Genomic DNA, 22,474 nt, shown 5'->3' with positions numbered 1-22,474 from the left:
CCTAAGCTCAACTAAGGGTCCTAAAATATACGAAACAGGGAAGTAATCTTTCCCTTCAGCTTCTAACTCAACTACAGAGACAATTTAATTGTGAATGACTACGGAAGTTGTAATCACTGTCCGTTTTAATCTGCTAATGGCTTTCTATATCGTCCTGCTTTGATTTTTGGGCCACTTCAGCTGATCATACCTGGGGTTTCTTGCTGCCAGAGCTGGATCCCAGGCTAGCTTCCTGCAAGGCAAGTACTCCATTTTTTCTCTAGCCCCACCCTATTTTTAATAATTAACAAAACATGCCTGTTTTGCAGTGTTAAACATAAAAAATACAGATAACACCAGCACTCATTTCTGCATGTCATTTACAAAAGTAAAATTCCCCGTGAACTACCAGGTGTGATTTCAAAGCAAAAATAAAAATTAAAATGTCGGGCCCGGAGAGATAGCACAGTGGTGTTTGCCTTGCAAGCAGCCGATCCAGGACCAAAGGTGGTTGGTTCGAATCCCGGTGTCCCATATGGTCCCTCGTGCCTGCCAGGAGCTATTTCTGAGCAGACAGCCAGGAGTAACCCCTGAGCACCGCCAGGTGTGGCCCAAAAACCAAAAAAAAAAAAAAAAAAAATTAAAATGTCAATGGGACCGGAGAGATAGTGCAATAGATAAGGTGCTGGCCTTGCATGCAGCCAATCTCGGTTTGATCCCTGGCAACTCATATGGTCCCCAGCATCACAAGCAGTAACCCCGACATTGCTGGGTTTGGACCCCCAAAATATAAAATGCCCCAGCCTCCACTTAGAGGAAACCAAACAGAGGACCCAATTATGTGCACTCTAAAACCTATACTCTATAGTTTCAATGTTTTAACTGTAGTACCGACTGTTTAGTATAAAAATATTACAGATCAGAGAAATTCTTATTTAGCACATCATTTTCATCACATGGTAATCTGCGCTTTGCATTTTATAAATTTGACTCTCCGAGATAACCGACTAGTCTTAAATCTTTTGGTTATAACCATCTAGTCCAAAGACTTGGCCCTTTAAAAAAAACAAAAAAACCTCAAACAAGATACCCTGAATTAAAGGTGTCTGAATTTAAAGAGACCCGGGAGGAAACTGCCAAAAGGCCTCAATCTATAAACAAATCGTATTGATCGATCACTTAAGCACTGAGGTTTCTTACTCGGTAAATCCTTTCCACTTCAGGAAATATTCCACCTTCCCATTTACTACACGACGATCCAATACTTTTTCCACCACAAATTCTTCAGGCTCTGCCTCTTCAATTTTTTTACTCTTTCCATTCTGTTTCTTTCCCATTTTTTGCTAAAACGAAACAAGAGAGAGACTTAAGAAACACTTGTTGATTCTGAGTACATGTTAAAGGCTAGATGTATTATTGCTTTATTATTGTACCATCCAACATCTGATTTTTTACTAATATAAACAAGGGCAAACATTTCTAAAAAGATAAAAGTCAACAGATAAAAATTTAAGAATATTTAATTCTGTTGATTTACTCTTACTGTCCACTACCCTTTCCTACATACAAATAAAAACACTGTCCTTTTCCCAGTCTGATTTCTATAAAATCTTCACCTACAACAGTGTTTCTCAATCTTTTCCCAACCATAATCCTCTTCTCTTTTTTCACGTGGCCTCCTGTTCTATCTGCTAGCCCCTAGTCTTATGTCATTACCCTCCTTTTTCTCCCGTGGAATATTTTGGGGGTCCAAATGACCCTGTGATTGAGAAATGCTGGTTTGTAAGATTAAACTCATAAAACTCTCCATTTAATTTAATAGCTACTAGAAACTGAGACCCTATATCCCTTTTCCATGTAAAAAGCTGAACTCTGGAGAGACAGCACAGTGGTAGGGTGTTTGCATTGCACAGCAGACCCAGGTTCCGGGCATCCCAGGTGATCCCGAGCCTGCCAGGAGTAACCCCCGAGTGCCACCAGGTGTGGGCCCACCCAGGGGCAAAAAAAAAAAAAAAAAAAAAAAAAAAGCTGTAACTTAAGTTTTAAGTTAACTGAAGGGTTGTAGAGATACAGTAGGCAGAGAGCTTGCCTTGTATGATGTTAATGAAGGCTCAATCCCCCCACCCACCCTATATGGTCCCATCAGGGAGCGATCCTTGAGTGCAGTCAGGAGTTAGCTCCCAGCCTTGCCAAGTGTGTGCCCCAAATAACGACAAAGAAAATGACTGCAGAATGAAAATTTGGTTCAGAACTGTAAAACTAATAGCAGGGCCAACGATGGAGACCATAAATAAGCTATCTCCTCCAACCCAAATTAGGTTTGGAGATAGCTCAAAAAGGCTGCACACACATGCTTTGTATATGGGAAGTCCAGGCTTAGCTGGCACATGGTCCTGGGTCAGTAGTAGCTCAGAAGAAACTGAGCATATCTGAGTTTGTCAAGATAACTTTTCTATCATCTATGAGTATTACTAATTACTAGGAGGAACCTAAAATACTGTCAACTTAAGGTCAGAATGCTGGTTTACTGTTCTTTCCTGGTTTCACAAGCCTGTTAGCCAACAAAATCCTCATTATGCAAGTGTAAAAATTTACGACTTTTAGAGCCACAACTAGTGGTGCTCAGGGCTTACTCCTGGCATCGGCAGTCACCAGTCACGATCATCACTCTCAGTGGGGTTCAGGGAATTACAAAGGGTTTTGGGGATGGGAGACCTGATTAGCTGCTATACTATCATTCTGGTCCCAGTTTTTCTGGCATAGCACTCAGGTCTCCTTGCGGTGCCAGGGATCAAACTTGGTTCTGTCACATGTAATGCAAGCAGCCCTTAAACCTGTTATTACCTCTCCAAGCAGGCCCTAGAAAAAGATTATTAGTCAACAAAATTCATGTTTAACCAAGTATTACGTTTAGGGCTTAACAAAAAAGGTAAAGATTCTAGAGAAACAGGAGGCCAAACTCAACTCACCATTTTGAAAAAACTTAATGTCCTAAGTTTTTTAAATTTAAGAGTTAAGAAGCGTAAATATCAAATGCTATGGTTCATTTCAAAATCACTCGATTTGGGGCTGGAAAGAAGTAAAAAGACTGAAATGCATGCTATGCATGCAGCCTAGGGATCATTCTGAACAGAACTTGAGCCCCTATCACTACTGGAATCCTGAGTGGTCCCTGAGCACCACCACTGGGTGATGGCTCAAATGACCTCCTTCATAATTGAATCTTAAAACACGCTATTGTTTTTTCATTGCTCAGTTACTAAAGCCATCTTTTTCAAGATGGCATGCATGCAGAAAAATACCAGTCTCAAGACTGCTAAAAACACTTAGAAGTATACATAAAATAAGGTATAAAGATCTGCCGGGATTAGTAAAAATGCAACAAACACCTCCAAGGCAGAGACTGTACAACTTAACAGTCAATGAGCATAAAAGCTCAAATAGTTTCTTGATTCTGCCCATGACGAGAATGTCAGTGGGAGAAGCAAGAAAAATCTAAGCAGACAAAAACTTACAATGAAGAACAAAAAGGGCTACTACAGGAATTGGGGACATCGGTGGCAGGAAATATGTACCAATGAAGAGATGGGTGTTGGGCATTGAAAATCATTCACAAACAAAATTTTAAATATCTCAAAGCAATTCAAAATTTATTAATAAAAAATAAGCACCAAAAAAAAATAAGCCAGATAAAAGGAAAAACAGGAAGATGAAAAATATGGCTAGATGCCATATTTTACTATGACACTGACAGGTTATGTTTATTTCTTTGAAAACAAAATTTTGTACCTGGCCTAAGCCTGTAGTCTGCCCCTCCTCCACCAGAGGGGGGGAATTTATGTCAAAGGCCCACTTCCTAGTATTAAAAAGAGCTCCCTAGTTTCCTCTTTAAGCCATAAGGTACAATACATCTTATGGTACATGAGGTACAATGTACAATTGTAATTAGGTTTTAAAACATCAATTTCCCATCACTTAAAAAGGAACACCTTTAATCCAAATTATAGGCACTAACATACCATGTATAAAACCTGTAGTATAATCTACAGGTTGATTTTCTCTATCAATTTTCTTTCTCAAAAGAATCATGCACAGCTTATTTCTTTTCCACCCAATACTTGAATACAGGTGATAGATAATAAAGTCAAATCAATTACTGGCACTTTTATTTTTAAAAATCATGAAAACTGAAGGCTGATGGGTAACAATCTTGTGCTTTTCCCAGATGGGCTCAGATGCAAGCACTGATGATGATCATCATCCAAAGACTCACCAGTGAGTTAAAAATCAGTAGCACGGTAGAGACTGAAAACAAAGTTTTGCTTTACTGATGTTAATTCACACTTTTATAGGCTTTTGAATGTCACTGCAATGTATTGTGGGAACTGTAACTTTGAACTTCATGGTCTATGTGAATATGCTAGTGTTGAAATAAATTCGTAATTGACATGGTTGACACACTTGTCAATTTCTTTTTTTTATTTGTCAATTTCTTAACGTAACCCCAAAACAGTAACTTTGGGTTCAAGAAACTGGAGGAAAATTTTAATTGCTCAGAAGGTCCAGATCGTCTCGTTTTCTGTACTTCAGGGCATGTGTACCTTTTTATGAAAGAAGTTCAACACTATTGGGGAGGGGATGGAGCTCAGTGGCAGAGCACTTGCCTTGCATGTGAGGCCTTGGGTTGATCCCCGGCACAAAACAAACAAAAAGCCCCAACCCCCAAGATACTTAAGGCCTTTCCGCATTTCGAACTAATTTGGTCTATGACAAAAGCAAACAAAGTGATTCAACTCCGTGATTTCTGCTCCAATATTAGTAGAGTACTTGTTTTATTTTTTTGACTCGACATCTCCAAAATTCAAGGACAGCGATCAACACTGTGATGCCCAACCAGGCTTTGACTTTTGTACTTGCCTGTGACTGCAAGGCTTATTGGACACAAGTGCAATTCCCCATCAAAAAGGAACCCCGAGAGAAAGGGACCTGAATCACCGTGTCAGGGGCCAAGAAACCCTGCTACGAGCTAAGCGCCTTGAAAGCAAGCTTCCATGTCTGTTCTCGGACTTACCAGCGTCGTTTTGTTGGAGGCCATGTTGGAGCCGCAGCCTTGAAGGGTCTGACTGCAAAATGCACCGAGACAAGGGACAGTTACAAGGCGGTGAAGAGCGAGGCAGGGAAGGGGATCGGCGCCCCCCGCCCGCCCCACTCGGCCCGGCTCTGCAAGAGCAAACCTCGGCTGCCACGCCGGGGCAGGCGGGGGCTTCCCGGCCTAGGGCGCGCACAGGCCCCGGCCCCCCGCAGCACGCCTCGCCTCTCGCGCGCGCGCCTCCGGCCCAGGCCCGGCGTCCCCGCGGCGCGGCTGTGCCTGGGGCCCGGACGGAAACGGCGGGCGAGGGGCGGGCGCGCTTGCCGATCGCGGGAACCGGCGCCCCGGCCCGGGCCGCGTGGTCGGCGGCGGGGGGAGCGAGCCAGACAAAGGCCGCGCGCGGGGGCTCAGGGCGCGGCGCGGCGCCGCGGGCCGCTAACGGGCCGCCCCGGCTGCGCGCCGCCCAGCCGCCCGCCCGGGCCCGCGAGCCGCCGCGTGGGGGAGGGCCGCGCTTTGTCTGGCCGAAGGCGGCGGCCCGAGCCCGGCGATTTCCTTCCTTCCTTCCTCCGTTCTCCGCCCGCCCGCCCGCCCGCGTCCCGGCCCCTCGCCCCTTCCTCCCTCCCTTCCCGCCGCCCACGCCTCGGGGTCGGCGGGCAGCCGGGCACCTCGCAGGGCAGCCGAGGACGAGAGCGAGGCCGGCCGCGCCGAGCCAGCCGACCGAGCGCGAGGGAGCCGCCGAGGGAGCCTCCGAGCCGAGCCGAGCCGAGCCGCGCCGCGCCGCTCAGTCCGCGCCCGCGTCCCGCGCCCGCCGCTGCAACGTCTCTCCCGCCCCGCGCGCCGCGCACCAGCTCGAGCCCGGCCGAGACGGAGGGCGGCGCCAGGAGGGGAGGGGACGGGAGGGGAGGCCGGGAGCGGGGCCGGCGGAAGCTCCGCCCACCCGCGCAGGCCGCGCCGCCATGATGTGGGAGAGCTCCGGCGGCTGAGCGCGCGCGCGCCCGGCGCGGAGCGGAGCGGGACCGCGCGCCGCCCGCCGCTGCGCAGCGCCTGGGGCGGGTGGGGGTGGGGCGGCGGGAAGGCGGGCTGGCTTTCGCGCCGCGGGGCGGGGCCTCCCGAGAGGCCCGGATGTGGAGGAGGGAGGGAGGGAGGGAGGGAGGGAGGGAGGCCGGCCGGCCTGCTGCGGCGGAAACGCGGAACTGCGGACGCGACGACGCTCCGGGCGGGGCGGGGCGGGGCGGGGCTCGGCGTCTCCCGAAAGACGCGAGGCGGGGGCTTCGCGCGCTTCGTGGACTCCCGAGTCGCTTCGGGTGTTTCCGGAAGGGGCCGAGCCCAGCCCAGCCTCGGAGCTCGAGCCGCGGGGTGGGGATCAGAATCCACGGCGGCCGCAAGGGGTGTTCCGAACGGGCGGGGAAGCCGCCGTGCGCGACGCCCGGCTGCCCGGGCGGACGAGTGTTCCACGAAACCCCCTTCGAACCGCGCGACCGTTGGTTTCCTCCCGGCACCACTGCGCAGGCGCGTTCGCTACGCCGGACGCGCGCTCTGCGCCATTCCGGAACGCGCTCTACGCCGTTGCCGCCGTCCACCCAGCGCCGCGCTACGCCTCCGGCGTAGGGAGGGGAGGGAGGGGCGCGGCGCGCTGCGTTCCCGCCAGGGGCGGCGGTTAGGGCGTTACCGCAACGGCCTGACGTCGGCGGCGCGTTGGTCGGGAAGGGAGGAAGGAAGGAAGGAAGGTTCCAGAAAAGCGGCGGCCCGGCTGCGCGGCGCAAGGTCCCCGTCCTCGCGGTCGCTCGCTCGCTCCGTGGCTCGCTCAGCCGCTCCTTTAGAGCCGCCTCGCCGCGCCTCGCCCCTCGTCCCCCGCGTCCTCGGCTCGGCGTGAGTCGGTCGGTCGGTCGGTCGGTCGGGCCGGAGCGACTCTGAGGCTGCGATGGAGGTAACGGGTCCGACATGAATGAGTCGCGGGGCGCCGCGGGGCAGGGCACGGCGAGGCGAGGCGAGGCGAGGCGAGGCGAGCGGCCCCCTCGGCCGCCCCGGAGCTGGCGGAGGCCTCGCCGCGAGCCGCCCGGCCCGGCCCGAGCCCGCCGGGGACGCGGCGCCATTTCCCTCGCTTCGGGGCGGGAAGGGCCGGGCCGGGAACCGCGCTCCGCCCGGCCGCCCGCGCCCTCCGCGCCCTCGCCGGCCCTCCGACTGCAGCCGGGGCCCCGGGGCGCCCGCGCGACGGCTGCGGCGGCCCCCTCCTTCCCTCCCTCCGTCCCTCCCTCCCTCGCGGCCGCCATTTTCAGCGCCTCTTCCCTCCTCGCCCGCCGCCGCCGCCGCCGCCGCAGCCCGATCGGCCGCTGCTCGCTGCGCGGCGCCGCCCTGTGCGGCCGTGGCAGGCCCCGAGCGTGCGGGCCCGGGTCTGCGGCGCCGCGCCCCCGCGCCTCGCAGCCGCCCCCGCCCCGCGTCCGCCCGCGCCTGGCCGCGCCGAAATGGCGCCGTGCCGTTGGCCGGGGAGCGCGCGCGCGGGCGGGCGCCCGGAGGGAGCGGCGCGGCGCGGCGCGGGAAGGCCTCTTGGGGTGCGGGCACAGCGCCCCATTGTCTCCTCCCGCGAGGCGCGCAACGGCCCGCGCGGGGCCGACCCGTGGGCGGGAGGATGGGGCGCCCTTGGCGGCGGGCGTGAAGGTTCCCAAGGTCCCCCCGCTGGAAAGCCAGGCGCGCGGAGGAGAGGAGGGTCGCGGTGCCCAGAACCGCACCTTGAGGCCTCGCGGGAGACACCCAGGCCGGGCAGCGAGCTTGATCGGGGAGTGAACTTTGTTGTTCATAAAAGAGAGAAAAAGGATCCCCTGCCTGGGACGTTGTGCTCTTCGCGAGCTAGCTAGGCCGCGGTTCCATCCCGCCTCTCCCCTCCCGGGACGTCCCCTCCCCAGAGACCTAGCTAGAAAGGACGAGGAACCTCGGGATTCGATCGTGGCCCGACCTTTAGTTAAACCCACCTGTGCGCCCTCCCTCCCTCCTTCCCTCCTTTTTGCTGATTGCCCAACGGTTGGAGGGACGTGGCTGCTGGATGCGGGGTCGCCTGCCTGCCTGCGTGTGCGTGTGTGCGCGCGTGTGCTTCTCTGAACTTTGTCACTCTTCTCGTTTTATGTTTGCGGTCGTGGTTGATCATTATTGCTCTGATACACTTTGAGAGAGAGAGAGGGGAGGGTCTGTCCACCGGGTCTTTTAACCCCTAAGCACTCTTATAAAATCACTTTGTTTGTAACCGATAGTGGACGTCGGGTAAGTTTCGGAAAAACGGAGGTAAGTACATGAGTTTTTCCCTTTTGGTAGTCACATTGTAAAACTTGTAGATGTCTTTTTAGTCCTGTGATTCTTTTTTTTTTTTTTTTAGTTCAGGGCACCAAAGCTGTAGCATATATAGACATATGGAACAGATGAGTAAATATCAGGAAGTTTGATAATTGGTTCATCTTGAAGCTTGGTCATGCTTAACGATGGGGGAGGGGAATATGAACCGCTGGTATGCCAGGACTTGCTGGGAGACCATGCATGCAGGGGAAACTTCCATCGAGCTGTGGTTGGACTGGAATTCAATTTTCAATTTCAGAGAAATTTTCCTGTTCTATGGAAATTCACATTTGGTTTTTTTTCTACTTTGTTTGGAGAAATTCTGCACGTGATTTGCTGTTTTTTGAAGGTGTTTTAACTAAGTCATCTGAAAAGCAAATGAAATGACCCCAAATAAAGGGCTTATTAGTATTTCACCTGTCTATTTTTACGGCCATTAAAATACCTAAGCCCGTGGGGTTTTCTCCCCATCCACTTATAGAACAAAGGACACTTTTCAATGGAAAACCTTCCAGCTTTTGGCATATTAATGAAGTGAAAGGTTGTAATATGTTTTGACTGCTGATTTTATTTTTTTAATTTTTTTTATACAATGACTATGTCAAGTGTAGACTCATTTTTGTATTAAAATCTGAATACTAAAAACTTGGAATACACAAACAAGGAATTAAGAATTCCTAGGCATTATAAAATTCATTTTTTTGTACACAATGTTTGCAAATGAAGAACTCCTTAACCTAGTTATGTTGCCCCCCCTTTTTTTTTTTTGGTTTTTGGTTTTTCGTTTAAGACATATATCACCACTAGGGGGGGCAGTAAGGGAAAAACTTCTCACTACAGATAATGGGTTTTAAGTAAGGAATCAGCCGCATTTTGTGACTTAAATGTTTGAACAGTGATGTTTTCCTATGTGGGGATTGAATGCAGATTTGGTAGTCATTTTTAATCTACAGTATCTGAAATAAATGTTTCTTTGTAAGGTTTTTCGTTGATTGTTTAATGTCAAGTAAATTTAGATCAAGCATTAATGATTTGAGGCAATTTTTGGTGTAACGCAATATGCAGCTTAACATATGGTTTAAATTTGATGTAAGTTTTTTTTTTCCCCCCCAGAAAACTTTAGAAACTGTTCCTTTGGAGAGGAAAAAGGTACTCTGCCAGCAGGTCACCTCATATTTCAGAATTTAATTTCCTGTATACGAAGAGATAATGTAAATAAAAATTGAAATGGTATTTTCCTTTGCAGAGAGAAAAGGAACAGTTCCGTAAACTCTTTATTGGTGGCTTGAGCTTCGAAACAACCGAAGAAAGTTTGAGGAATTACTATGAGGAATGGGGGAAACTTACCGATTGTGTGGTACGTTTTATAATGGAGGCACTTCGGAGATACTTGGTCCTTCAACTGTTGACCTTTGTACTTTAAAAACTAGTGAAACTGGCTTAATTGATTTAAGTCCCTTTTGTTTCACGATCCTATTCTGTAACAAATAGGATCAAATGCTCAAGAAGATTAATTTCTTGGTTTAAGGTTATGCGAGATCCAGCAAGCAAAAGATCAAGAGGATTTGGTTTTGTCACCTTTTCGTCCATGGCCGAGGTTGATGCTGCCATGGCCGCAAGACCTCATTCGATTGATGGAAGAGTGGTAGAGCCAAAACGAGCGGTTGCAAGAGAGGTAAGAAGTGTGACTTCAGGGGCCAGACAGATAGTAGTACAGCTTGTGAATAGCAGAGAGGGTGCCAAAGTAACTCTTCAAAAAGAGGCTATTTGTTTGTAACAAGGTTGGGTTTGCCTGGCATTTTATGTAGATAGGTGGTAGCTAGCTATAGTACTTAGTGTCTTGAACCGTGTGCTTTTTGGCGAGGGGCTTGGGCCACACCTGGTGATGCTAAGGGGGTTACTCGTGGCTATGCACTCAGAAATCGCTCCTGGCTTGGGGGACCATATGGGACACTGAGATCGAACCCAGATCCATCATCCTGGGTCAGCCACTTTCAGGGCAAACAGACGCCCTACCACTGCATTGCTCTGGCCCAGAATCATGCTTTCTTGTACAATTTTTTTTATTTATGTAGGAATCTGGAAAACCAGGGGCTCATGTAACTGTAAAGAAGCTTTTTGTTGGTGGAATAAAAGAAGATACTGAGGAACATCATCTTAGAGATTACTTTGAGGAATATGGAAAAATTGACACTATCGAGATAATTACAGATAGGCAGTCTGGAAAGAAAAGAGGCTTTGGATTTGTTACTTTTGATGACCATGATCCTGTGGATAAGATCGTATGTAAGTGTCTAGATACTGTGAAGCTGTCTGTATATTACGGAGCATAAAAACTTGATGTTTAAAGAAAAGGTAAATTGTTTTTATTTTTGTAATCAATTTTAACTTTTTCATTTCAGTACAGAAGTACCATACCATTAATGGACATAATGCAGAAGTAAGAAAGGCTTTGTCAAGGCAAGAAATGCAGGAAGTCCAAAGTTCTAGGAGTGGAAGAGGAGGTAGTAATTTCATATGTCATTTCCCTCCCTCCCCCAATTCACTTTTATTCTGTAGAGTGAACATGTAACGAACTAGCAATTATTGCAGGCAACTTTGGCTTTGGAGATTCTCGTGGTGGAGGAGGAAATTTTGGACCAGGACCTGGTAGTAATTTCAGAGGAGGATCTGGTAAGTTTGGGTTACTTAGTAAAAGGAATTCTTTGGCTTATTTGAAAGCCAGGATACAGTTTTCGTTCCTTTGTAAAATTTATGTTATGTTTGAGAATTTGAGCCTCATTATTTCATGGTGGGAGTCTGGCGACTGAAAAGAGATATAAGATATAAGGCAGCCTAATTAATTGTAGGGATCTTTTGTGATAATGTGGGTAGGTGGGTACTCTTAAATTTCAAAGACCTTGCAGTGCTGTGGATTGAGCCACATGATTAGCCCTTTGAGCAGATTCTCTGGCTTATTTTAACCACAGCTGTCATAACACACTGTAGACTGTTTTGCCATCCTATTTGATTCCATTCAAATATTACTCCTTTTTATAAATACTTGGATTGCAAGATTGGGTGTTGCTGAATTTAGGTCAAAATAGGCTATAAATTTATATTGATAAAAGGTACTTGTGTTTATAGGGGAGGGTGGTGGAGGGTGGCAGCCGCAGTATTTGGGTTGGGGCTTCATTACTGACTGCACAAGGATCAATCACTCTTAGTGATGCGTAGGGACCACATGTTGCACTGGGGATTAAACTGGTCCAGCTGTTTATAGACAAGTACCTTAAGATAACCCTGTGCCAGATCTCTGGTACATGTTTTTCAGAATAATCTTTGAGCAGAGCGGTTCAGTTCTAGTCTCAGACAGTAATGTATCTAGAGATAGGGGTACTAGTGGGAATGGAAAACTATAAAAATTAGTGGGGTTAAAGTATATGGCCATCATCACCTGGTGCAGCACTGGAGATCCCTGAGCACCATTTGAGAATGGACTCTCCCAGCTGCCTACCCTCAAAGTTGAATATGGAGTGAATAGGGTACATTTATTTTTCTTAACAGATGGATATGGAAGTGGTCGTGGATTTGGAGATGGCTATAATGGATATGGAGGAGGACCCGGAGGTCAGTTTCTTAATGTTTTAGGGGTAGGGAGGGGTTCGTGTGACTTAAGGTGTAGTTATTACTGAATATGTCAAATAGCTGGGCATATTTGTGAAGTATTTACTAATTTTCCTTCTATCCTTTTTATAAAGGACTAGGTGGAGCTGGTTCAATTACTTTTTCCTGCTTTAATTTGCATCTTTATAGTTTAATTTAGAAGTGATTCTACTTTGCAAAATTGTCCAATAAAAATTATATAGGTTATGTTTTTTCCTATGCAATAAAAAGGCACTCGATGAGTTACTTCTTGAAAAGCAGACCTCTGAGTGTAAATGAAATTGATACCTTAAGGGGCATTTACGAACAGGGCATGTATTTTAGAATAGTTTTATATACCCAAGGATAACTTTCCAGAAATAACTACAAGATATTTTTCATGACTAGATTAGCATCTTCAATGCAGATGAGTGATCCACTGTATAGCAAGTGTTGCATAATATCAAGCCAATTTTAGTTGGAATAGGTGAAAGTTTGAAAGTTGATGACAAGTGTTTTAAGAAAGATGTCTAGGCTCAGCAGTAAAGCAGTTACTTGGGGTATATATAAAGCTGAGATATAGTAATAGAACCAATTTCTGGTTTTGCCACTAACATTGTATCTCATCTCACTCACTGTCCTTGAAATCCAAGTACTAGATTTTATGAGAATGATAAGCTTTGCTCAATTTGCTACAATTAGCTTAATTTTAAAGTAATAAAATTATATGAAAATTTGCTAATGTCTGGTCCTCCCCCCCATTTCTACTCAGGAGGGTGCTGGTCATATTCAAGCAGTAAGTCAGAGAACATGATATTTTCTGGACCAGTAGGACTATGGCTGTTAGACAATTTCCCATTAGCCTACCTCTTATTGACTGACTCCACTTTCCTAGGGCAACAGCACTTTCATTAAAAACTAATAGTTTTAGTAGTGAGAGCTATGACTTAACTAGGTTATTTGGCTCTGTTATGGTTACCTGTTTGTGGGTGGGTAAATCCTTGCTAAAGTTAAGCTGTTCTGCCCTTGTGGCTCTTCTAGATTTCATAGACTAGATATTCAATAAAAAATATTTGGGAAAGCAGGAAATGGGTGTTTTAAGAATTCAAATGGAATTGAAAATATTAATTACTTAAAAAGGCTTATTTTATAATAGGTGGCAATTTTGGAGGTAGCCCTGGTTATGGAGGAGGAAGAGGAGGATATGGTGGTGGAGGACCTGGATATGGCAACCAGGGTGGGGGCTACGGAGGTGGTTATGACAACTATGGAGGAGGTAATAAACTCACCGTAATCTTTATATGGGAATTTGGAATTAATGGCTTACCATATGAACTTCTTTTCTTTGCAATGTTAAGTTACCTAGTTATCTATTAATATGATAGCACTGTAGATAGGTGTTTTGGCATGTTCTGAACTTGTGTGGTTTGGTTTTGATTTTGGGCTTTTTGTCCTAGATATAGTCTGCAATGATCTGTTTGTATTAGTCAGTCTATGATCCATCATGTGAAAACAGTATTCTGACATTTTTCTAGGAAACTATGGAAGTGGAAATTACAATGATTTTGGGAATTATAATCAGCAACCTTCCAACTATGGTCCAATGAAGAGTGGAAACTTTGGTGGTAGCAGGAATATGGGGGGACCATATGGTGGAGGTAAGATAAGTGTTGATTTGATTGTAACTTCACTAATGGCTTGGGAACACTTGATTAGACCATGAAATTGGGGAAAATAAAATACCGAGGGAATGGAATGGTGCAGCTCCCGTTGAAAGAAAAATACTTTAGTATTCACAGGATAGGTATTTTTCAGGTTGCATGGTACATGTAATTTCCTTGTTAGATTACAAGAAAACAGATTGCTAAACTCCACATGGCAAATAGGTATCATTTTATATGATTCAAATCTTCTGTCTGAGCCATAGGTTAAAGTTACTCTTAAGGGACCAAATATAAATTTTACTGCGGTTACTCTTTAAAGAATGCGCATCAGTAAAATGCCTTTTCAGGGTAATTGAATCTGAGAAATTTCATGTATGCCCTGCTTGCTTCAATTAGTGATGACTGTTTAAAAAGTCAGGTACCTGACTATAGGAGACCTGATGTTTTGCTTTTCTTGACTCAATTCTAGGAAACTATGGTCCTGGAGGCAGTGGAGGAAGTGGGGGTTATGGAGGAAGAAGCAGATATTGAGCTTCTTCCCATTGCCATGGGTAAGTAGCTTTTGAGTTTTCTAATTATGTTATCTTGGGGAGACCTAGCTGCCAGGAATAAAAGCTTTTAAGGAACATGTTATCTTTCCTTAAAATCTGGATAGATGGATAATATCATAACCTATTTTTTTTTTACTCTTTACTTCTGTTGAAACAGGCTTCACTGTATAAATAGGAGAGGATGAGAGCCCAGAGGTAACAGAACAGCTTCAGGTTATCGAAATAACAATGTTAAGGAAACTCTTATCTCAGTCATGCATAAATATGCAGTGATATGGCAGAAGACACCAGAGCAGATGCAGAGAGCCATTTTGTGAATGGATTGGATTATTTAATAACATTACCTTACTGTGGAGGAAGGATTGTAAACAAATGCCTTTGAGACAGTTTCTTAGCTTTTTAATTGTTGTTTCTTTCTAGTGGTCTTTGTAAGAGTGTAGAAGCATTCCTTCTTTGATAATGTTAAATTTGTAAGTTTCAGGTGACATGTGAAACCTTTTTTAAGATTTTTCTCAAAGTTTTGAAAAGCTATTAGCCAGGATCATGGTGTAATAAGACATAACGTTTTACCTTTAAAATTTTAAGTGCGTGTGTAGAGTTAAGAAGCTGTTGTACATTTATGATTTAATAAAATAATTCTAAAGGAAATTGTGTAATTATAGACTTTTTATTTTAAATAAGTTAAGGAGTGGGTAGTATGATTAAGGTCCATTGCAAAGTTGTTGTTATTTGTGTAAGATAAATGCCGGTCAGATATTGTGTTGCCTGCAATTCATCAGGATTAAATTACCTAGATAACTGAAGGGATATCTCTGCAAGGAGAAACACCTTTTTAGATCTTTTAGATGCTGCTTCTTCAATGCAAGGAAAGGAAATAACCCCAGCGAGGTACTCTTCAGGGATACAGGTCTAGTACAAGAGAACTCTTGACGGCTACTAAGGACAGCCAGTCTTAAAAAACTGTGCTGTTTCTACAAAGCTTTAACTACAGTAGTTTATAAGGATGCCAACGAAAGCTGAGGGTGTAGAGCAAAATAGTTCTAAGCTTCAGTTAAACTTCTTTAGGTAAGATCTCATTTACTTTTCCTTTCTTAATTTTCCCCCCAAAGATAAACTAATACACTTCAATGGTCTTTCAGTTTAGTGGTTCTTACGTAGTTTAACATAGCTATAAATTGAGTTTAACCATATATAAACTCAAGAGAGTAATTTATAAACCCTGTTTTCTAGTCTGTCATTTATTTTGGTTGTTTTTCCCTTTTTTTCCTTCTTTCCCATTCCCCCTCCCCCTGTGAAGATTTAGGTGCTTAACATATCATTTTTTTCCCCTGCTGGAATTTAGCATTGCCCAGAACCATGGACAAGCATATTCTGCTGCCACAAAGACTGTAACAAGTGCTTCATTTCAACAGCTGAGGCAAGCCCAGTGAATCATTAATAAAGCTTTTCTTGGTTCCTTCAGTGATGTTGGTAGTCAAATGGTAGGTAAAAGTTAGGCTGCAAGTTCAATATATCATGAAATTTCCCATCATTAGACTTCAGTTTTCACATTTCTTGGATCAAACGTTTGGAGCAAAATTAGGCATTTACTAAAAATTCTTTTTCCCCGTTTGCTTGATAATGGTTTTAGCTTTATGTGCCTGTCAGGATGAGACTAAGGAGAAGGTAAATTTAAAGTGTAAGGCCTTTTTCTGACAAACTTCTACTTAAGACTACATCCTATATGTGCACCCAGTGTCCTCAGCACTGAATACTTGAGTTGAACTTTCAGTCCCCTCTTTCCCATACCATAGGAGAGATGTAGGCTGGCATCTTTAAGAAACATTTGATCCCTAGCTTTTCAGTAATGTGACAGTTAGTGCATACAGGACTAGTCTTTGATACTAAGACCACAACCAAAAGTTTGTTTAGTTATTCAGACAAACATGATCAACTTCTTCAGATACTCTTTTTTTCCTTTGGCAGGAAGGTGTCTTGCTGCAGGTAACTAATGAAGAAGTGGTCAACCACAGAATCTTCAAGAAATAAGAAATTCTGTACCATCTGAAAGTAGTTCTTGTTGGTGCCTTCATTTTAAAAGCACTTTTTTTTTAAAGATTAAAGGGAAATGTTTTCTGATAAAATACAAACTTTTTAGTACAGGTTCTTAAGATCGAATAAGTACAGATTTGAGTATTGTTTGTAAGACGAGCTAGAGCTTAATGTGTCATGTTTTAAATTAGGTTTTGTGAGTAGACTTAATTCTATTTTAAATATAAAATTTATAAAATAAATACTTTTGTATTCAAATACTTGGTGTAATATCTACACATAAAATGTGAATTCTGTTCTATATACTATATACATTTACTTTGTGAAGGATTGCCATACCCTAGGTTTTGAAAGATTTCAGAAAACTTCATAATGCCACTTTTACTTCATAGGCAAATGCGAAGAAGCATTATTGGCTGTCCGTAATAAAATGCCATTCTTTGTACATTGTATATTCAGCGTTTACTGCTATACTTTCTGGCTTCTGTGGTACATAGTGCTTAGTGGTGGTTAAAATAATCAACTGCAGACTGGGTCCAAGTCAGTTCAAGTCTGAATACATCAGTCCAGCTCCATTTCACCAAGGATAGCAGCAGTCGTATTGAACACTGGGCAAACCAATTTTATTAGACATTTATGCTATGAGGTTGTCTTGAGGCTTCTCGGGTAACAACTGTGAAGAATTTGGGTCTTGGAAAAAGATGATTCAGTATATAGCACAAACTTTAAATTGCCTGTTTAACACATACTTTCCCCAGATTGACTTAAAACAGTAGGCCTTAATTATATGTTCATAGAAATAAAATGGGAGTTACTGGCTGTTTGGGACAGGTATTTTCCTTTCCCTGAGTTGTACTTTGAGCTGAGATTTGAGCTAATTTTGGCATAATCCTGGACGAAGGAACGAGATTTTCCCCCTGAAACTAAAGCTTTCTGTGTAACAAAGTTCTCAAAAATGAAAGTACTAGCAACTATTGGCAATGTTGACAAATTGCTTGGTGTATACCTGTTGAGAGTAAGAATAGGAGCTAAAGTCTCAAGGTGACCTATGTTTTCCAGTTGTTAGCTTCCAGATGTGTAAAATGGGTCTAGCTTCCTACATGTCCGCTGCTATATGAATCATGGGGAAATGGGATTCTTTTGTCAATGAGCATGTGCATGTGCCTTTCTTACAGCATTTTCCTTTACATAATTGATGGTTAAGGTTTAGAGATAATGTGGCAAACTCTGGTACTGAGCTGAAGGGAAACCAGTATCAAATCAACTTGGTTACCAGTAGTAAAAAGATGGCTTACAGCCCGGTGTGACCACACTATTTGAATTTAATAATTTTTGTAAGGAACTACTATTACTGAGCCATTTCAAAATTGAATGTTTGGAATCAGCCTATGTAAAACACAGTAGGAAAGAAAAATGCACTGTTAAGTGTTAAATACAGTACCTGTGAATACATCTGGAGCATTATGGGCAGACCAACTCCGCCCCACTTTAATGAACTCATTCTGTTTGATCAGATTGTATGGGATTGACTTGGTACACAAAATGAAACTGGCCGGTTGGTAAGATGTCAAGCTGCAGTGGGCTAAATCATACTACCTTGAGATTAGTTATTAGTTAATATTGAAAGCTAATGTCAGGTATCTACTTTGCTGACCAGCTAACATCCAATGTGGTCGTGCTCCCATCCCCCCAGCCTGTTAGGTGGTCTCCCAAAAACTTGTAAAATTTGCTGAGGTAAGTGAATTCCATCACATCCAGATCGCATTTTTGTAGTCAGGATGAGATATCCTGGAACTTGTATACAGTTAGGCCTTGTTAATTGCTTATCCTTATTTGACAATTTACATTTAGTAGGGTTTTAGAGTATTGAGTATGGTTATTTAAGGCTGGGAGCTGAATTCATGGCTTGTAGCACATAGCCAATCGACTCAATCTCTTGGCTTTCTGTGTGCCCTCCCCCACATAACACTGGTAGAATGGGTGCTATGCTCCCTCGGGCCATATCCAGCCTTGAACTCAACAATTAAATTGTACTCTGGACTTTGTGGACCTGTGCCAAAAATTGGCATTGCTTCAAAAAATGGCCAGACACTGTCCAGCATTTAAGCTAGGACATTTGCCTTGTATGTGGCCAACTAGGGTTTGATCCCCTAACACTCCCACATTCCCCTAGAGCAGTGCTTCTCAATTACTTTATCACACACCCCACTGTTTGAGAAGCACTGCCCTAGAGTGAATCACATCGTGAGTGCAGAGTCAACAGTAAGCACAGCTGTGTAATTGCCTCAAATTGGCTAGCATCTTTTGTAAGGCAAGGAATCCCTAGTGACTGCAAAAGCCTAATACCTGAGACAGGCAGCTTGGGTGCTAGGGAAGGTATTATAAAAGGTCCTTTAAGAGTAAATGGATAAAACCTTGAGGGGAATAACCGTGCCAAACAAAGTTGGGAACATTTATTAAACTGTCAAGAGAACGCCAAGTATGGTTAATATGGTATTTTTCTTTGGGGACCACACCATTACTGAGAAGACTTGGTTATTCATGATTTTCCAGTAGCATCTGACAAGCTTTGTTTCTAAAAATCTGGCGAATAATTTACTAGTCCAGTAAATGTTTTTTTCAGATACAGTTCTTTTTAATCAATTTTTAACCTCAGTTAAAAATCGCTGGTATTCCCAGGTACCTTGGTTGTGCTTAAGTTAAATATTAAGTTTTCTTATTAAGAGGCCAGTGTTAAAGTCAGTCTCAATTTTTTACAACAATAGATAAGACTATAGAGACCCATTTAAATATATAGCACCACAGTATACAGTGCATACTTACCTAACATGTATGAAGCCCTGGTTTCATTCACCAGCACCAGGAAACAGTTTTGGCACGTTGCTTTAATTGACCATTTAAGATGTAATATACTATATAACATTGAGTAAATCCAGGGAATTCTTCAGTTTAGCACTTAGTTGGCTTCAAGTTGACTATGATTTTGGAAATATTAACAGTTGCTTTATCTACTAAGAACTTGTATTCCTGAATAGTTGTAAAATATCTGAGGTGAGTTTGCTTAAGAAATAAGGGGAAAGTAACTTTTTACAAATTTAAATAACGCAAAGTTAACGTTAATATGTAAAAATCACTTTTGAAAATCTCAAGTGGCCGGAGAGGTGGCTCAGAGGTAAGGTGTCTGCCTTGTAACCCGAGTGTCAATGGGTGTGGCCCAAAAAACAAACAAAAAGAGGTAAAAAAAAAAACCCTGAAGATTTCAGTGCTTAGAACCTTTAAGTGACTACTTTGCATTTCAAGAATTTGCTTTTGAAGTAAACTTGTTCCAAAAAATGGCTACCAAACTGGATAACCTTTACATAATTTTTGAATCTTGCCTGTAATGCATTAGGAGGACTCCTCGAAAAGTGTGGCTTCTCCCAAATTTCACATCTGGTCTTGAACTCCTAAACTAATCCCGATAAGCTTCAAAATGAGCTTTACAGAGCAATTCAAGTACTAGTCCTTTTATATAATACTTTTTTTTTTTTTTTTTTTAGTTAACCTTGAAACCCTACCAGTGGTTTCTAACTGGTCTCTTATAAATTAGTTTCTGAAAGTCACTTAGGCATTTTAGTGGGATCCATCTTAAGTTGTCATTTTTTTCGTTTTCCCTTTTGGTTTTCCTTTTTGTGGCCTGAAGTCATCAGTTCCTTGGGTACAATCAAAACACTTCCATCATGGTTACACTGAAGAGCATACTGATTTGGGTTGACTGGCTGGCCTTCATCATCTCGTAGCCAACTAAAGACATCCTGATAAAGGCAATGCAGTTTTTGTTTCATCATGTTAATAGCTCTATTATACTGGGCTTTCTCTCTCTCGAGGTCTTCCTTCTTTGCTTCTAAACTGCATACATCATTTTCCAGATTCAATATTATGTCCAGTTTACGCTTCCGACAGTTCTGGGCAGCAACTTTGTTTTTCCCCCTCCTCCTTATGTCACGGATGAGGGACACCTGCAAATCTGTCAGGTAGCTCCTGCTCAGCATACTATTGAAAGAATCAACAGGCATACGGACAATTTCTTCTACAGAGAAAGGGATGTGCAGAGCTTTAACACGCCGTTCATCGCGGCTTAAATTCCCGTCTGTGTCATTGAAGTATTTACTTCTTAATTTCTGGGATTTCCCAGGCCATGAAAAGGATTCAGAAGTGGATTCCAGTGAATTTGATTGTAAGTGGTAAGTGTGGTTGTGAAACACATGTTGAAATGCAAGGTCTCCATTAAGACCAGAGTCAAAGTCACTCCTGTGATTCATGTGACAAAGCTTACTTGGCTCTGGGGAGTAACCACCGACAGCGCCTTCTACTTCTGAGTCTTGGTAGGAAGCAGATTCGAGGTCGCTGCTATAGCCTAGAGCTCCTTCAAATGTAGAGTGTAAGGAACCAGCTTTAGTGATGGAGCTGCTATTGTGACTGGAATTTAAGGAAAGTCCAGAATCAGAATCTGGTTCTTCAAAAAGCTTAGATGCTTCCATTATATCGAAACCTCCTTCTGGGGCCAAGGACATTAAGTTTATCTCCCCAAATATGTTTATATCCAGATCACACTGAAGGTCTTGACTTGGTACATTCACCTGATTTTCATAGGGAAAAAGGCCTGTCCAGTTAGTTCCAGAAAAGGTCTGTTCAGGATTGGTAGTTGGAGAATTAAGCTGTAGAAATGGTTCTTGCGGCTGCAAAGCTCTTGCTGCTGGATCTCTTCTAAATGTACTGTCTGTTGGACATCGCAGCATGGCTTCATGGAGGCTCACGTCTTGACTTATAGCCTGGCTAAAGTTGATATTATGTACTGAAAAATTCATGCCATCATTAAGACTTCCAAAAAGAGGAGTTTCTCCCGGTGAGATAGCCTAAAAAGGGAAGGGGGGAAAAGCATTTGAGATACATTTGAGCCTACTTCAGCAGCAATGCTTAGTCTTTCCTAATATGCCAATTACTCTGAATACTATTGGCAATTAAAAAAATTTTTTTTTGGTTTTTGGGCCACACCCGGCGGTGCTCAGGGGTTACTCCTGGCTATCTGCTCAGAAATAGCTCCTGGCAGGCACAGGGGACATTATGGGACACTGGCAAGGCAAACGCCTCTGTGCTATCTCTCTGGCCCCAATGAAAATTTTTAAGCACTGTGGGGCCAAGGGAGATCGCACAGCAGTAAGGCATTTGCCTTGCACGCAGCTGATCCAGGACAGACAGTGGTTCAAATTCCAGCATCCCACATGGTCCCCTGAGCCTGCCAGGAGTAATCCCAAAGTGCCACCACTAGATGACCCGAAAATAAAACAAAATTTTTTTAAGCACTGTGGTTCCAAGGTTGTATGCGAGTTTCCTTTCTTCCACAGGTTAAGTTGTTTGTGATTGAGTTAGTCATACAACATACAATAACCTTCACCAGTGCGCGTTTCCTGCCACCGATATATGAACTTCTTTAATTAAAAATAACAAAATATCTGGGGCCGGAGCAATAGCACAGCGGTAGGGTGTTTGCCTTGCATGTGGCTGACCCAGGATGAACCTCGGTACGATCCCCTGCTGTTCCGTATGGTCCCCCAAGCCAGTAGCGATTTCTGATCGCATACCAGGAGTAACCCCTGAACATCACAAGTGTGGCTCAAAACCACAAAATATCAAATACAACAGGAGAGTGCAGTGAGTGGCTGCAGTGCATGTTTTGCATGCAGATGATGCCTGGTTCCCCACCCCCCACTCTTCCCCAGTATCAGGTATAGTCCAAGAAACCAAAACAAGGGGCCAGAGAGAGAGCGCAGTGGTAGGGCTTTTGCCTTGCATGCAGCCTACCCAGGATAGATAATCGTTTTAATCCCAGCATCCGATATGGTTCCCCGTGCCTGTCAGGAGTAACCCCTGAGCATGATGTGACCCAAAAAAACAAAAAAAAATCACAGGTAATAAAACTGATATGAAGTTAAAGTAGAACAAATTATTAATGAAAACTTAACTTTATAATACGCAAAAATAGAGCTTGATAAGGTATTAAAAATGATGAATATTTTAGTATGACTTGTAAGTTAACTCTATTGGCAAGAAGTCCGAGGTAGACTTTAAAAATGGTGGGGGGGAGGGGCTGGAGCAATAGCACAGCGGTAGGGCATTTGCCTTGCACGTGGCCAACCCAGGACACGACTCAGGACAGACAGACTCAGGTTCAATCC

General features: G+C 44.1%; 3 protein-coding genes across 5 annotated transcripts in view; 1 reads left to right on the top strand and 2 right to left on the bottom strand.

Moving 5' to 3' along the window:
• CBX3 (chromobox 3) overlaps positions 1 to 22,474 on the bottom strand; it is an 82,945-nt gene that overhangs the window by 7,870 nt on the left and 52,601 nt on the right. Inside the window, exons 2-3 of the mRNA XM_049782010.1 lie at positions 5,051 to 5,098; positions 1,180 to 1,322 (exon numbers count right to left, since the gene is read on the bottom strand). Coding sequence (XP_049637967.1) covers positions 1,180 to 1,322; positions 5,051 to 5,074 — 167 coding nt within the window. The 5' untranslated portion in view covers positions 5,075 to 5,098. The remainder of the gene's footprint in view (positions 1 to 1,179; positions 1,323 to 5,050; positions 5,099 to 22,474) is intronic.
• On the top strand, positions 6,987 to 16,711 carry HNRNPA2B1 (heterogeneous nuclear ribonucleoprotein A2/B1). Of its 3 annotated transcripts, none has more exons than XM_049781999.1 (12): positions 6,987 to 6,995; positions 9,503 to 9,538; positions 9,636 to 9,746; positions 9,918 to 10,064; positions 10,465 to 10,675; positions 10,792 to 10,893; positions 10,982 to 11,062; positions 11,936 to 11,998; positions 13,170 to 13,289; positions 13,549 to 13,671; positions 14,147 to 14,228; positions 14,386 to 14,876. In XM_049781999.1, exons 1-11 carry the CDS (start codon positions 6,990 to 6,992, stop codon positions 14,206 to 14,208), a joined length of 1,062 nt encoding a protein of 353 aa, XP_049637956.1. In that variant the 5' UTR covers positions 6,987 to 6,989; the 3' UTR covers positions 14,209 to 14,228; positions 14,386 to 14,876. The 3 variants fall into 3 exon arrangements, 2 of the variants coding, with proteins under 2 accessions (XP_049637956.1, XP_049637955.1); XR_007499605.1 differs by lacking the exons at positions 6,987 to 6,995; positions 14,386 to 14,876 and adding exons at positions 15,571 to 15,709; positions 16,194 to 16,711 and having other exon boundaries at positions 9,238 to 9,538; XM_049781998.1 differs by lacking the exon at positions 6,987 to 6,995 and having other exon boundaries at positions 9,239 to 9,538.
• NFE2L3 (NFE2 like bZIP transcription factor 3) overlaps positions 19,854 to 22,474 on the bottom strand; it is a 39,633-nt gene continuing 37,012 nt past the window's right edge. Inside the window, exon 5 of the mRNA XM_049781720.1 lies at positions 19,854 to 21,154. Coding sequence (XP_049637677.1) covers positions 19,895 to 21,154 — 1,260 coding nt within the window. The 3' untranslated portion in view covers positions 19,854 to 19,894. The remainder of the gene's footprint in view (positions 21,155 to 22,474) is intronic.

The sequence above is a fragment of the Suncus etruscus genome, chromosome 10, assembly GCF_024139225.1.
Source record: "Suncus etruscus isolate mSunEtr1 chromosome 10, mSunEtr1.pri.cur, whole genome shotgun sequence".
NCBI lineage: Eukaryota > Metazoa > Chordata > Mammalia > Eulipotyphla > Soricidae > Suncus > Suncus etruscus.
Note: the sequence above shows the minus strand (reverse complement) of the source record. Positions and strands in the feature narration are given on the sequence as shown.

What these genes read in the sequence shown, in the direction of transcription:
- HNRNPA2B1 (XM_049781998.1), top strand. Translation starts at nt 9,449, where the DNA reads ATGCAGCTTAACATATGGTTTAAATTTGATGTAAGTTTTTTTTTTCCC. An exon ending in TTCCTTTGGAGAGGAAAAAG is followed by an intron (nt 9,539 to 9,635) that starts GTACTCTGCCAG and finishes TTTCCTTTGCAG; the next exon opens with AGAGAAAAGGAACAGTTCCG. An exon ending in TAATTTCAGAGGAGGATCTG is followed by an intron (nt 11,063 to 11,935) that starts GTAAGTTTGGGT and finishes TTTTCTTAACAG; the next exon opens with ATGGATATGGAAGTGGTCGT.